Source organism: Macaca fascicularis, chromosome X, assembly GCF_037993035.2.
Source record: "Macaca fascicularis isolate 582-1 chromosome X, T2T-MFA8v1.1".
Lineage (NCBI taxonomy): Eukaryota > Metazoa > Chordata > Mammalia > Primates > Cercopithecidae > Macaca > Macaca fascicularis.
The window spans coordinates 84,436,361-84,449,768 of record NC_088395.1 but is presented as its reverse complement, the minus strand read 5'-3'; the positions used below and the strand labels follow the sequence as shown (position 1 = coordinate 84,449,768).

Here is a 13,408-nt window from a genome sequence, read left to right as displayed (position 1 = left end):
ACAAGAAAAACTATTTATATACCTTGATGACATAATTACATAGAAAATCCCAAGAAATCTACAAAAAAGCTAGTAGGTTTGATAAGTCAGTTTAGCTAGGTTCCAGGATACAAAGTCAACATACAAAAACCTCATAATGAACAACTGAAATTAAACTTAAATTTAAAATTTTAAAAACAGTACCATGTATAACAGCATTCAAAAACATAAAGTACTTAAAAATAAATCTAACAAAATATGTACAGAAACTGCATGCTGAAAACTACAGATTGCTGATAAAAGAAATCAAAGAATACCAACATAAATAGACATATACTATGTGCATGGATTGCAAAACTCAATATTGTTAAGATGTTACTTCTGTCCAAATGGATCTGTAGAAAAAACACAATCTCAATGAAAATCCCAGCAGATATTTTTATAGAAACTTACAAACTTTAGAATCCATACAAGATTCTAAAATTCCTATAAGATTTAGAATCCATATAAGATTCTAAAATTTATATGGAAAGGAAAAGGGCCTAGACTAACCAAAACAATTTTGAAAAAGAAGAAAGAGTTAAGGAATCACAGTATCTGATTTTAATGCTTATTTTAATACTTATTATAAAGCTACAATAAGCAAAACTGTGTGGTATTGGCCAAAGGACAGACATACAGATCAATGGAACAGAATAGCGCAGAAAGAAATAAACCAATAAATATATGGTCAATTGATTTTCAACAAAGGTTCACAGGCAATTCAATGGAGAGAGAACAGACTTTTTAACAAATGATGCTGGGAAAAATGGATATTCATATCCGAAAAAAAAATTAACTTCAACCAGTATCTAACAATGTATACAAGTTAATTCAAAATGGATCATAGACCTAAACATTAAACCTAAAATCATAAAGTCTTTAGAAAAAGACATAGGAGAAAAATCTTTGTGACCTTGAGTTAGGCCATGATTTCTTAGATATACTAAAGCATAAGGCATAAAAGGAAAAAAGGTGGATAAACTGGAATTCGTCAAAAATAAAAACTTCTGCTCTGCAAAAGACACTTTTTAAGAGACTGAAAAGACAAGCCACAGACTGGAAAAATGTATTTGTAGAACACATATCTGACAGAAGACTTATATTCAGAATATATAATCAAAATTCAGTAACAAGAAAACAAAGAAAACCCAACTAAAAATTTGGCCAAAGGGTTTAACACACATTTCACCAAAGAAGGTATACAAATGCCTAATAAGCACACGAAAAGATGCTCAACATCATTAGCCATTAAGGAAATGAGAATTAGTGACATAATATTACATACCCATTAGAATGTCTATAATTTAAAAGACTGACAATACAAATTGTTGGAGAGAATGTGGAGAAAATGGAACACTTTCAAAGTGGAACACAAACATTGCTGGTGGGAAGACAAAATGGTATTTCTACTGTGGTAAATCATTTGGCAGTATATCACTTACCAATGAGGACACCACATATGGGCTCTGTCACAACTATTCAACTCTGTGGTAGTGAAAAAAAGGGCTGTACACAATACGTAAATGAATGAGTGTGGCTGTGTTCTAATAAAACTTTACATTACTAAAACTTTACTTATAGACACAAAAATTTGAATTTCACATGCTTTTCAAAAGTTCCTAAATATTTTTTTTTATTTTTTTTCAACCATGTAAAAATGTAAAAGGTATTCTTAGCTTATGAGCCATATGAAAGCAGTTGGCAAACTGGGTTTGACCTGCAGATCATCATTTTCCAGTCCCTGCCATATATGCATGAAGTTTCTTATGATAACCATAGGTACTTCATGCAGTATTCAGAAGGCTTTTTTATAACCTAAACTACATCTTTAACCACAGTGTATCTAGAATGTTGTTGATGCTCAAGGAATGTTAAACAATAATAGCGTCTTCAACTTAAAGTCCAAGAGTCTGAAAAAAACAAACAGAAAAACCAATAATAGAGTCTTTCTTAGGCATATCATACAAGGTGTACTAATAATTTTGGCTGGGCATGGTGGCTTACACCTGTAATCCCCACACTCTGGGAGGCCCAGGTGGGAGGATCACTTGAGTCCAGGAGTTTGAGATCAGCCTGGGCAACACAGTGAGATCCCCATCGCTACAAAAAATAAATTAAAAAATTAGCTGGCATGCAGCTGGGCGCAGTGGCTCACGCTGTAATCCCAGCAGTTTGAGAGGCTGAGGCGGGCGAATGACCTGAGGTCGGGAGTTCGAGACCAGCCTGACCAACATGGAGAAACCCTGTCTCTACTAAAAATACAAAATTAGCTGGGCGTGGTGGCACATGCCTGTAATCCCAGCTACTCGGAAGGCTGAGGCAGGAGAATTGCTTGAAACCGGGAGGCGGAGGTTGTGCTGAGCTGAGATCGCGCCATTGCACTCCAGCCTGGGCAAGAAGAGCAAAACTCCACCTTAAAAAAAAAAAAATTAGCTGGCATGGTGGTGCACGCCTGTGGTCCTAGGTACTTGGGAGGCTGAGATGGGAGGATTGCTTGAGCCTGGGAAATCTAGGCTGCAGTGAGCTGTGATTTTGCTACTGCACTCCAGCCTGGGTGACAGAGCAAGATCCTGTCTGAAAAAAAAAAAAAATTAAAAATAAAAACCAAAGTATACTAGTCATTCTCTAGACATTTTCTCTTCAATTTTTAATTGCAAAATAATCACCATGTTATAAAAGAAAAAGAAAACCTCAACCCATTGCCTGAGAACATATATTTTAGTTCAGCATGATATTCAGAGTAATAAGCAGTATATAAATACTCATATACTTATAATATAATATAAATCTGTAAATATACAACCACAATATCAAGATTCCATGTTCAGATGTTTTTAAATTGAAAATATATCTTTTTTCTTCAGAAGAGGAATTAATAGGTCAAAGAAAACTTATTTAGCTTCAAGATAAGAAAAACAATAGTTTTTATTGCCAAATGTGTCAGTGTCTCTGCTTCTAACTCAGTGTTAGAAGTAATTTCTAGTAGAATTCTCTTCAATGGCATTTGACTTCAGTTTCCAAAGAGTAACTTACCTTAATGTGATGCACGCCATTCACTTTTCCAATCTGCTGCTCAATGGTCCAAACACAGGAATTGCAAGTCATACCCTCAACAGAAATGGTAACAGAATTCACACCCATACTTGGATCCATTTTGATTTCCTCTTTACATTCCTGTTAGAAACAATAAACCCATTAATTTCAGCCATGCAAATAATCTTTCCTTAACTTTTCCCCCACCTCCCCAATTAAAAATATGCTATATTTTATATATGCTCAAGTGTCATGTTTAAAAAATTAAAATCTGCTAGTAATAAAATATGGTAAGCATTCTTCTTGCTTAGAAAAAAAATTCTCATTACCTTTGATGAAGTAAAGGAAAGTTGTTTCTATGGCTATGATAACTAAAAATAAAAATTTCAATACTTTAATACAAGTAACTAGCTTTCATAGAGTGCTTTCCTGATTACTAAAGTTTCCTATACATAATCTCATTTAACATTTGTAAGTAGAAATTAAGAACTAACCAAAAATGCCCCAAATCCTTACAACAGCCAGCGACGTCCCACATGATTTCCCATGCCTGTCCCCCTCGAATTTACCTGACCTCCTCTTCTACCACTCACCAAACCCTTCTCTGTGCCAGTCATACTGGCCTCCTGGCTGTTACTCATGCAAGGATGACTCCTCACTCAAGGCCTTCGTTTTAGCTATTCTCTTGCTTTGGGACTTTCTTCTTCCAGATAACTGCTTGGCTAACTTCTTTGTCTGCAAGTTTTTGTTCAAATCTAACCTTAATGAGGACTATGCTGACCATCCTATTTAAAACTGCAACCTACATCCCTTCCACACAAACATACTCTGATTCCCCTTACCTCTGCTTTTTCTTTTGCTTTCATAGAACTTACCACCTGCTAACATACTCCATAATTTGCTGCTTTATTCTGTTTATTGCTTATTGTCTGCCTTCCTGTGGTGGTTTTAACATATGCCCACAAATTCTTTGCTACTGCTTCCTTCAAGAGGTGGAATTTAATCCTTTCCCCTTCAGTGTGCCTGAACTTAATGACTTGTTTTTTGGTTTTTGTTGTTGTTCTGTTTTTTTTGTCTTGTCTTGTTTTGTTTTGTTTTGAGACAGGGTCTCATTCTGTCTCACAGGCTGGAGTGCTGTGGCACGATAGCTCACTGCAACTTCCGCCTCCCAGATTGAAGTGATTCTCCTGCATCAGCCTCCCCAGTAGCTGGGATTACAGGCGCATGCCACCACATCCAGTTAATTTTTTGTATTTTAAGTAGAGACAAGGTTTCACCATGTTGACCAGGCTGGTCTCAAATGCCTGACCTCAAGTGATCCACCGGCCTCACCCTCCCAAAGTGCTGGGATTACAGGCATGAGCCACCACACCCAGCCTAATGACTTGTTTCTAATGAACAGACTAAGATAGAAGTGACAAGGTGTAGCTTCCAAGACTAGGTCATAAAAAACATTGCAAGAGGAGAAAAAAGCATTGTGTTTTCCTTGTTGTCCTCTCTCCTGAATCATGCAATCTGGGGGAAGCCACCTACCATGCATGAAGACATACAAGCAGCCTTATGGAGAGGTTCATATGGCGAGGAACTGAGGCCTCATGTCAAAAACCAGCAAAGATCTAAGGCCTCCTGCCAATATCCAGGTAAGTGAACCACCTTGGAAACTGCTCCTTCAGACCCAAGTTAAGCCTTTAAACTACTGCATCCCTAGACACCACATCGACTAAAACTTCATGAGACACCCTGAGCCAGAACCACCCATCTAAGCTGCTCCCAAATTACTGAGTCATAGGAAGTCAGATAATAAATGTTTGTTGCTTTAAGCCACTAAATTTTGGGGTTATTTGTTACAATGCAATAATTAAGTAATACATTTCCCACTAGAATAAAAACTCCATTAAGATAGGACTGTTTTTTCACTGATATTAGGCTGAACCACCTAAAATCATCATAGTCAAACACTGGCAATTTCACATAAATCAATCTAATATATACCATGGAAACAGTGGTTCCTCTGATGAGGGGAAATGAGTGGTTAGGGAACAAGGGTGGGAAAAAGAATTTTCAGTGTATAACCTTTTGTACCTTTTACTTCAAATGGTATAAAACGTATTACTACATCATTTTAGTTTTGGTGAGCTCAGAGAAACTTTAACAGAAAATGCTGAACCATGCCCACTGCTACTAACAAAGCAAGATGATTAATGGACTCTTGTAACTTCTCCAACTAGTTTCTGTGGAGCTTTGAACAATTAGACCACCCAGTCTATGGTATTATGTTATAGAAGCCTGAACTAAGACATATGCATTCTTTTGAAAATTGGGATATAATTCACATGCTTTAAAATTCAGCCTTTTAACCTACAGAATGGGAGAAAAAATTTTGCAATCTACCCATCTGACAGAGGTCTAACATCCAGAATCTACAAGGAACTTAAACAAACAAAAACCATCAAAAAGTGGGCAAAGGATATGAATAGACATTTCTCAAAAGAAGACATTTATGCAGCCAACAAACATATGAAACAAAGCTCAACATCACAGATCATCAGAGAAATGCAAATCAAAACCACATTGAGATACCATCTCACACCAGAGCGGCAATTATTAAAAAGTCAGGAAACAATAGATGCTGGCGAGGCTGTGGAGAAATAGGAATGCTTTTACACTGTTGGTGGGAATCTGAATTAGTTCAACTATTGTGGAAGACAGTATGGTGATTCCTCGAGGATCTAGAACCAGAAATACCATTTGACCCAGCAATCCCATTACTGGGTATATACCCAGAGGAATATAAATCATTCTACTATAAAGACACGTTCACACGTATGTTTATTGCAGCACTATTTACAATAGAAAAGACTTGGAACCAAACCAAATGCCCATCAATGATAGACTGGATAAAGAAAATGTGGTACATATACACCATGGAATACTATGCAGCCATAAAAAGGAATGAGATCATGTCCTTTGCAGGGATATGAATGAAGCTGGAAACCATCATCCTCAGCAGACTAACACAGGAACAGAAAACCAAACACTGCATGTTCTCACTCATAAGTGGGAGCTGAACAATGAGAACACATGGATGGACACAAGGAGGGGAACATCACACACTGGGCCTGTTGTGGGGTGGGGGTTGAGGGGAGGAAACTTAAAGGACGGGTCAATAGATGTAGCAAACCACCATAGCACACATAAACCTATGTAACAAACCTGCACATTCTGCACATCTATCCTGGGTTTTTTTTAGAAGAAATGAAAAAAATTCAGCCTTTTAAGATACCCAATTCAGTACTTTTTAGTACATTCACAAAGATGTGCAACCGTAATGACTATGTAGTTGCAGAACATTTTCATTACTCCAAAAAGAAATCCCATGCCCAGTAGCAACACTCCCCATTCCTCTCTACTCACAGTCCTTGGCAAACACTAATTTATTTCCTATCTCTATGAATTTGCCTGTACGGTCATTTCAAATAAATGGATTCATTCAATATGTGCCCTTGTGTGTCTGGATGCTTTCACTTAGCATAACGTTTTCAAGGTACATTGATGTGTAAAATGTATCAGTATTCCATTCTTTTCACTTTCTTGATGGTGTCCATTGAATCACAAAAGCTTTTAATTTGTGAAGTCCAATTTATCTTTCTTCTTTTGTGTTTTTTGTGTCATATATAAGAAACCATCGCCACATTCAAAGTTATGAACATTTACTGCTATGTTTTCTTCTAAGAGTTTTTGTAGTTTTGGCTCTCATATTTAGGACTTTAATCCATTTTGAGTTAATTGTTGTACATGGTGTATGGTAAGGATCTAACATACATTGTTTTACATGTAGATGTCCTGTTTTCCCAACATCAGTTTTAAAACATTCTTGAGATGTAGTTCACATATTACATAATTCACACATTTAAAGCGTAGAATTCAATAGTTGTTAGTATATTCACAGACATGTGCAACCATCACCACAGGCAATTTCAGAACATGTTTTTCACCTAAAAACAACAATAACAACAACAAAACATACCCCTTGGCTATCAGTCATCATCTCCTCAGTCTTCTGTCCTAGGCAACCACTATTCTACTTTGTATAGATTTTCCTCTTCTGGACATTTCATATGAATGGAATCATGTAATATGTGGTCTTTCGTGACTGGCTCCTTTCATGTAGCATATGTTCAGTGTTCATTCATGTTACAGTACATATCAGTACATAATTCCTTTTTATGGCTGAATAATATTCCACTGCATAGATATACCATATTTTATCTATTTGTCAGTTGATGAACATTTGGGTTGTTTCCATCTTTTGACTATTATGAATAATGCTGCTATAAACATTCATGTACAAACTTTTGTGTTTTCATTTCTCTTTGGTAATACCTAACAGTAGACTTGCTGGGTCATATAACTCTACGTTTAATTGTTTGAGGATCTGCCAGACTGTTTTCCAAAGGGACTGTACCATTTATTCTCCCATCAGCAGTATATGAGGGCCCCAATTGTTCCACCTCCAATACCTATGATCTTTTTTATTCTACCCATCCTAGCAGGTGTGAAGCAGTATCTCATTGTGGCTTTGATTCACATTTCTCTGATTACTAATGATGACAAACATCTTTTCATGTGCTTATTGGGTATTTGTATATATTTGAAGAAACGTCTATTCAAGCACTCTACCCAATTTTTAATAAGGTTGTTTTGTTGCTGTTGTTGAGTTGTAAGAGTTCTTTATATTCTTGGATATTAATCCCTTATCAGATATAAGACTTTCAAATAGTTTCTTCTATCCGGTTGGTTGTCTTTCATTCTTTTTTTTTTTTGGAAATAAAATTTGCTTTTAATAAAAATTTATTTTTTATATTTTTAAAATTGCAATTTTCAGGACATGTAAGAAAAATATTTTTCCTAATACTGAAATAAGCATATCTTTGGTATAGAAATCACACCCTATGTGCAATCTTTAACTTAAAAAAAAAAAAGTGCAGCGCTTTTACACTGTTGGTTGGAGTGTAAATTAGTTCAACCATTGTGGAAGACAGTGTGGTGATTCCTCAAGGATCTAGAACTAGAAGCAATCCCATTACTGGATATATACCCAAAGAATTAAAAATCATTCTACTATAAAGACACATGCACATGTATGTTTACTGTGGCACTATTCACAATAGCAAAGACTTGGAATCAACCCAAATGTCCATCAATAACAGACTGGATAAAGAAAATGTGGCACATATACACCATGGAATACTATGTAGCCATAAAAAAGGATGAGTTGATGTCCTTTGCAGGGACATGGATGAAGCTGGAAACCATCATTCTCAGCAAACTATCACATGAATGGAAAACCAAACACTGCATGTTCTCACTCATAAGTGGGATTTGAACAATGAGAACACATGGACATAGGGAGGGAAGCATCATACACTGGGGACTGTCGGGGGTGGGGGTTAGGCGAGGGATAACATTGGGAGAAATACCTAATGTAGGTGATGGGTTGATGGCTGCAGCAAACCACCACGGCACGTGTATACCTATGTAACAAAACTGCATGTTCTGTACATGTACCCCAAAACTTAAAGTATAAAAAAGAAAGTTCAGAACCAGACCTAATATGCTAAACAAAACTATTCTTTACCCTTCCATCTGCAGCCTTTCATTGCACCATTGTGGAGCTTCAGAATATCATTCTGTACGCATCACCATATCTACAAAGAATTAAGATGTCATATCAAAGATATCCAGAAGTCATATATGGTACAGAATTAGATGGCTTGATCATTGAAACATAATACAAACTACCAAAAAGCGACATAAGATACAGAACAAACAAAATAGGACATTGTCACTAAGGTCAAATAATATCAAAACAATCATGCTATTTAAATTTGACGTATTGGAAGCAAAGTAACTTAGTTAGAATTATGTAAATAACTTGTAAAGCTCCAAAAGTCATAGTACAGAGCCATAAATCTGATAAGGCACTTTAAAGACAGCAATCAAACATATAAAAATACAAAAACAAAAAATATTAAGTGTAAAAGCAGTAACCATAGAAATAAATAGGAAAAAAATTCATTCTTTCTAGACAGTCTTTCATTTTCTGAAATAAAGACTTCTTAGGCTGGGCGCAGTGGCTCATGCCTGTAATCCCAGCACTTTGGGAGTCCGAGGCAGATGGATCACTTGAGGTCAGGAGTTCGAGACCAGCCTGGTCAACATGGTGAAACCTTGTCTCTACTAAAAATACAAAAAATTAGCCAGGTATGGTGGCACACACCTATAATCCCAGCTACTGGGGAGGCTGAGGCAGGAGAATCATTTGAACCCAGGAGGCGGAGATTGCAGTGAGCCAAGATCGCACCACTGCACTCCAGCCTGGGAGACAGAATGAAACCGTGTCTCAAAAAAAAAAAAAAAAAAAAGACTTTTAAAAATAATCATAGCAGGATAAAAGTATTTATCACGTTTTTAAAAGCTATCATCAAAGTTAAAATCTCTGTGAAAAAGATAACATTTTCCTTCAAGTCAACAAAGTCCTGATTCATACATTTTTTAGAGAAACAACTATACTCTTCCTACTAAATACAGGAAGAAAAAATAGCTTTTTTAATGTTAGTCAACTCTTCTTTTCAATAAACATTTAGTGAATGCTGTGTGACACTGTTTTAGGTGCTGGGGATACCGAAGTAAGTAAGACAATCATTTGCTCTAGAGAACTTAGCCTAATGGAGCTGAAACTACCATTGGCAACCTTAAAGTTACCTCCCTTGGTCCATAAGATGAAGCTCAACTTCTAACTCTGCCATGCTCGGCATGTTACTGCACAACAAATAATGGTTCACTTAGTTTGCTACTGGTAGCACTGTGGCACAATTAATATTAACCATCTACTGATAAAATTAAATTTTGTAAAGGATTCTATGAAAGTTTGAAGGGCAGAAAGTGTAAGAATAAACAAGTACTGATCAACATCAAAAATAGAATCAGTATTCTGCTCTTACAAAGGTCAAGAAAACCAAGAAAAATTTCATTCTGAAGATATAGAGAACTGCTAGATATTATCCTATATATGTGGCACATGTGAAATGATCACATATGAGGGAGTATAAATTATTACACAGTCACTATCAAACAGCTAAGTATGCCAAATCAATTGTCAGGTTTCCAAGAATCACAGCGTTCTTTCAAGAGGTCCCATCATGCTTTAAGGAAACGTGCATTTTCCGGACATTTGATGGCAAGCTCTTCCACTTGAGCTGACACTGTAGATAGGGCTTCAAGAAGTTTGGTTAACAAAAATGCTGTGTCTCCAATCTGCAGCCCCACTTCCTCCAGCAGGTCTACTGTTCAGCTGCTGCTCCTGCTCAAAACGAGCCGGCCTAAACTCACAGCAATTCCCAGGGAAGATGCTGAAGAGGGGTATGAAAATGAGGGAGAAGAGAGAGGAAGCAGGGTTGTGAAGAAACAACACCTCAGGGTCAGCCACAGGGAAGGGCTGGTGTTAACGGTGGAGGGTGTCCAGGTTCTTGGCGTCTTAAACAAAGAATTGGACAAAACGCACAAACAAAGCAAGGAAGGAATGAAGGGATTTATTGAAAATGAAAGTACACTCCACAGTATGGGAGCAGGCCTGAGCACAGGGGCTCAAAAGGCCCTCTTAAAGAGTTTTTGTGAGTTTAAATACCCTCTACTTGGAGTACACCCTATGTAAAAGGAGAGGATGAAGTAAAGTTACAAAGTCATTTACTTGGCCTATGCTCTTATGGGAGGATATTTCCTGTCATAGCTGAAGTGTGAATCAGCCTTATGTTCCTGCCTCCAGACCCTATTTTCCAGCCTCACTGGGACGGCAGAATCCGCCCAGAGCATCCAAACCATCTTTCAACCGCTTATACCCAAATCCTCCATTCTCTTGATAGTGCCTTTTGTGTATAAGTTTTCAAGTAGGAAGAAGTCCAATTTTACTATTCAGGACCCTCACAAGGTTCACACACTGCATTTGGTTTTATGTCTCTTTTGCCTCATTTAATCTAGAATAGCTCCTTCCATATCTCTTTTCCCCCATGAAGTGACTTTTTGAAGGTCAGTTGTCTTAACATCCATTGTATCTTCTTTTTAAAATATAAACTCTTTTTTGATAATCAGGGGGATGATAGTTGGAATTATCTCTCTTAATACCTACGTAAGGTCAGTTACTACAAGAGAACAAAAGCCCAGATAGGACAGGAAAGGCAGGTTTGGGAGCAAAGGACAAATAGGATGAGTTCAGGTGGTGAGTCCAAGATGGAGTACTTAAGGCAAGCATGAAGGTATTAGGGACCTGGGAGGGGGTCAGTGGGAAGCAGTACAAGGGTATAAAAATGGAAGTAGAAGAATGTCTAAAACAAATAGATCCTATCAAAATTTTATCTAAGGATAGTCCTGAGCCTAAAAAAGGAAACTCTTCCTTATTGTTCTTATAGCTTTGACTGTCTACCTCCAGAACACAGAACTCAAACTTGCTCCTGTATCTTATGGGTCAAACGGGGCTTGTGAGGGCTGATCTAGCAAGATTACCAGAGTTGACTAAATCGTTTTATGGGAAAACATCAGATTCAACAAACAGAATTGGCAACAAACTTTTAGAAGACAATACCTTTGGTAGGTGAAGGCTAGTTTACCTGTTTAGGAATGTAAGATTGAAATACAGTTTTATCATGGGGTATGTCCCAGAGCAAAGCACTGGACTAACTCTCAGGCTTACTGAGGAACTAAGAGAGATGAGTCAGGCAGAAAGGCACTGGATCATTCACCCAGGAAGTAAGTATTGAGAAATCCACAATGTGTGAGCACAAACAAAAATTATATTAATGAAGCCACTTTTCCCACTACATCTTAATTTAAGTCATATCAACTCTGAATACATATTTATTTCTGCTTTCGTAATTCCCCTGCATTGATTTTTTTATAACTCTACTTAAATTGGACTTTACATGTGAAACCTCAGAGGAATTCCATCTCACTCTCACTACTTTATTACATATACACACAACTCTAATTGACTTTGTTATATATTTTATGTCCATCTTTTTCATTTTAAATGTCTTAAACATAGGTACAAAACCAGGAATATCTTTTGTAACATCCCATTGCATTCAGCAAAATGACTTGGAAAACAGAGTAAGATCATAAACAGTTTCATATGGTATGGAAAAAAAATGCAGGCTTCTGGGAAACCACAGTATCAAAGAGACAAAATTGGCATCCAGCTATTAGTGATGAGTGACTCTGAGAACAAAAGCATCCAACAACACTGAGGGAAATAACTTCAAGTTATTACTATGTTTTGAGCCACTCCCTAAGCAGAGATGGTAATCACCATTAGTAATATCATTTTCTAAGAGGAAGTACAATATTATAACTAGATGATCATCTCTGGTTTGGAAACAAACTACAGAAATTGAGTACAAAACATGGCACATATGAAGTCTGATTGTTCAAAACCACTTCTTAAAGCTGGTCACAGAAGCGCAAACATCATTCTAAAATTCCCCTAAAATAATCAGCACTTATAATTTGGGAAAGGCTCCTGTATTCTCAATAATCATGCAGTAAGATTTAATTTTTTTTTTTTTTGCTGTTGTTTTTGTTTTTGTTTCTTGATACAGAGTCTTGTTCTGTCACCCAGGCTGGAGTGCAGTGGCACAGTCTCAGCTCACTGCAACCTCCACGTCCCAGGTTCAAGTGATTCTCCTGCCTCAGCCTCCTGAGTAGCTGGGACTAAAAGCACATGCCACCAGGCCCGGGTAATTTTTGTATTTTTACTAGAGATGGGGTTTCACCATGTTGGCCAAGCTGATCTTGAACTCCTGACCTCAAGTGGTCCACCCGCCTCGGCCTCCCAAAGTGCTGGGATTACAGGCATGAGCCACCATGCCCAGCCTTAATTCTTTTTTGGATACAACTCTATCTGCACAATTTGTGATCCTTGTGGTAATCAAGGAAATTCAAATTAACACCACAATGAATATAATGCACCTCCATCAGGTAGATAAAAATCTCAAAATCTGACAATACCAAGTGTTGGTGAGGATATGGAGAAATGGGATCTCTCTTGTTCCACTGGTTAGAGTATAAATTAGTACAATTATGGAAACTGCCTCGTGATAGCTGGTACAGTTGAAAATATGCATATACTAAAACTCAACATTTTCTCTCCTAAGCATAGTACCCTAGATAGAGTCTCACACATGTGCACAAGGAAACAAGAACAAAAATGCTCATTGCAACAATGTTGCTAATAGATAAAACTTTGGAAGTAATCTAGATGTCCACCAACAAGGAAATGAAAAAACTGGTTGTGGTATATTTA

General features: G+C 37.1%; 1 protein-coding gene and 1 pseudogene across 3 annotated transcripts in view; both read right to left on the bottom strand.

Annotated features, from left to right (window-relative positions):
* Positions 1-13,408, bottom strand: part of ATP7A (ATPase copper transporting alpha) — a 151,516-nt gene that overhangs the window by 83,580 nt on the left and 54,528 nt on the right. For 2 of the 3 annotated variants that reach the window (XR_012430365.1, XM_005594001.4), the window contains exon 2: positions 3,055-3,195. Coding sequence is in view for 1 of the 3 variants with exons in the window: in XM_005594001.4 (XP_005594058.3) it covers positions 3,055-3,174 (120 nt within the window). In the remaining 2 variants the exon portion in view is untranslated. Of the gene's footprint in view, positions 1-1,463; positions 1,566-3,054; positions 3,196-13,408 lie in introns of those variants that run through there. The other variant, XM_065538495.2, reaches the window with a different exon arrangement.
* LOC102121638 (uncharacterized protein C4orf46 homolog pseudogene) lies at positions 10,103-10,935 on the bottom strand (annotated as a pseudogene).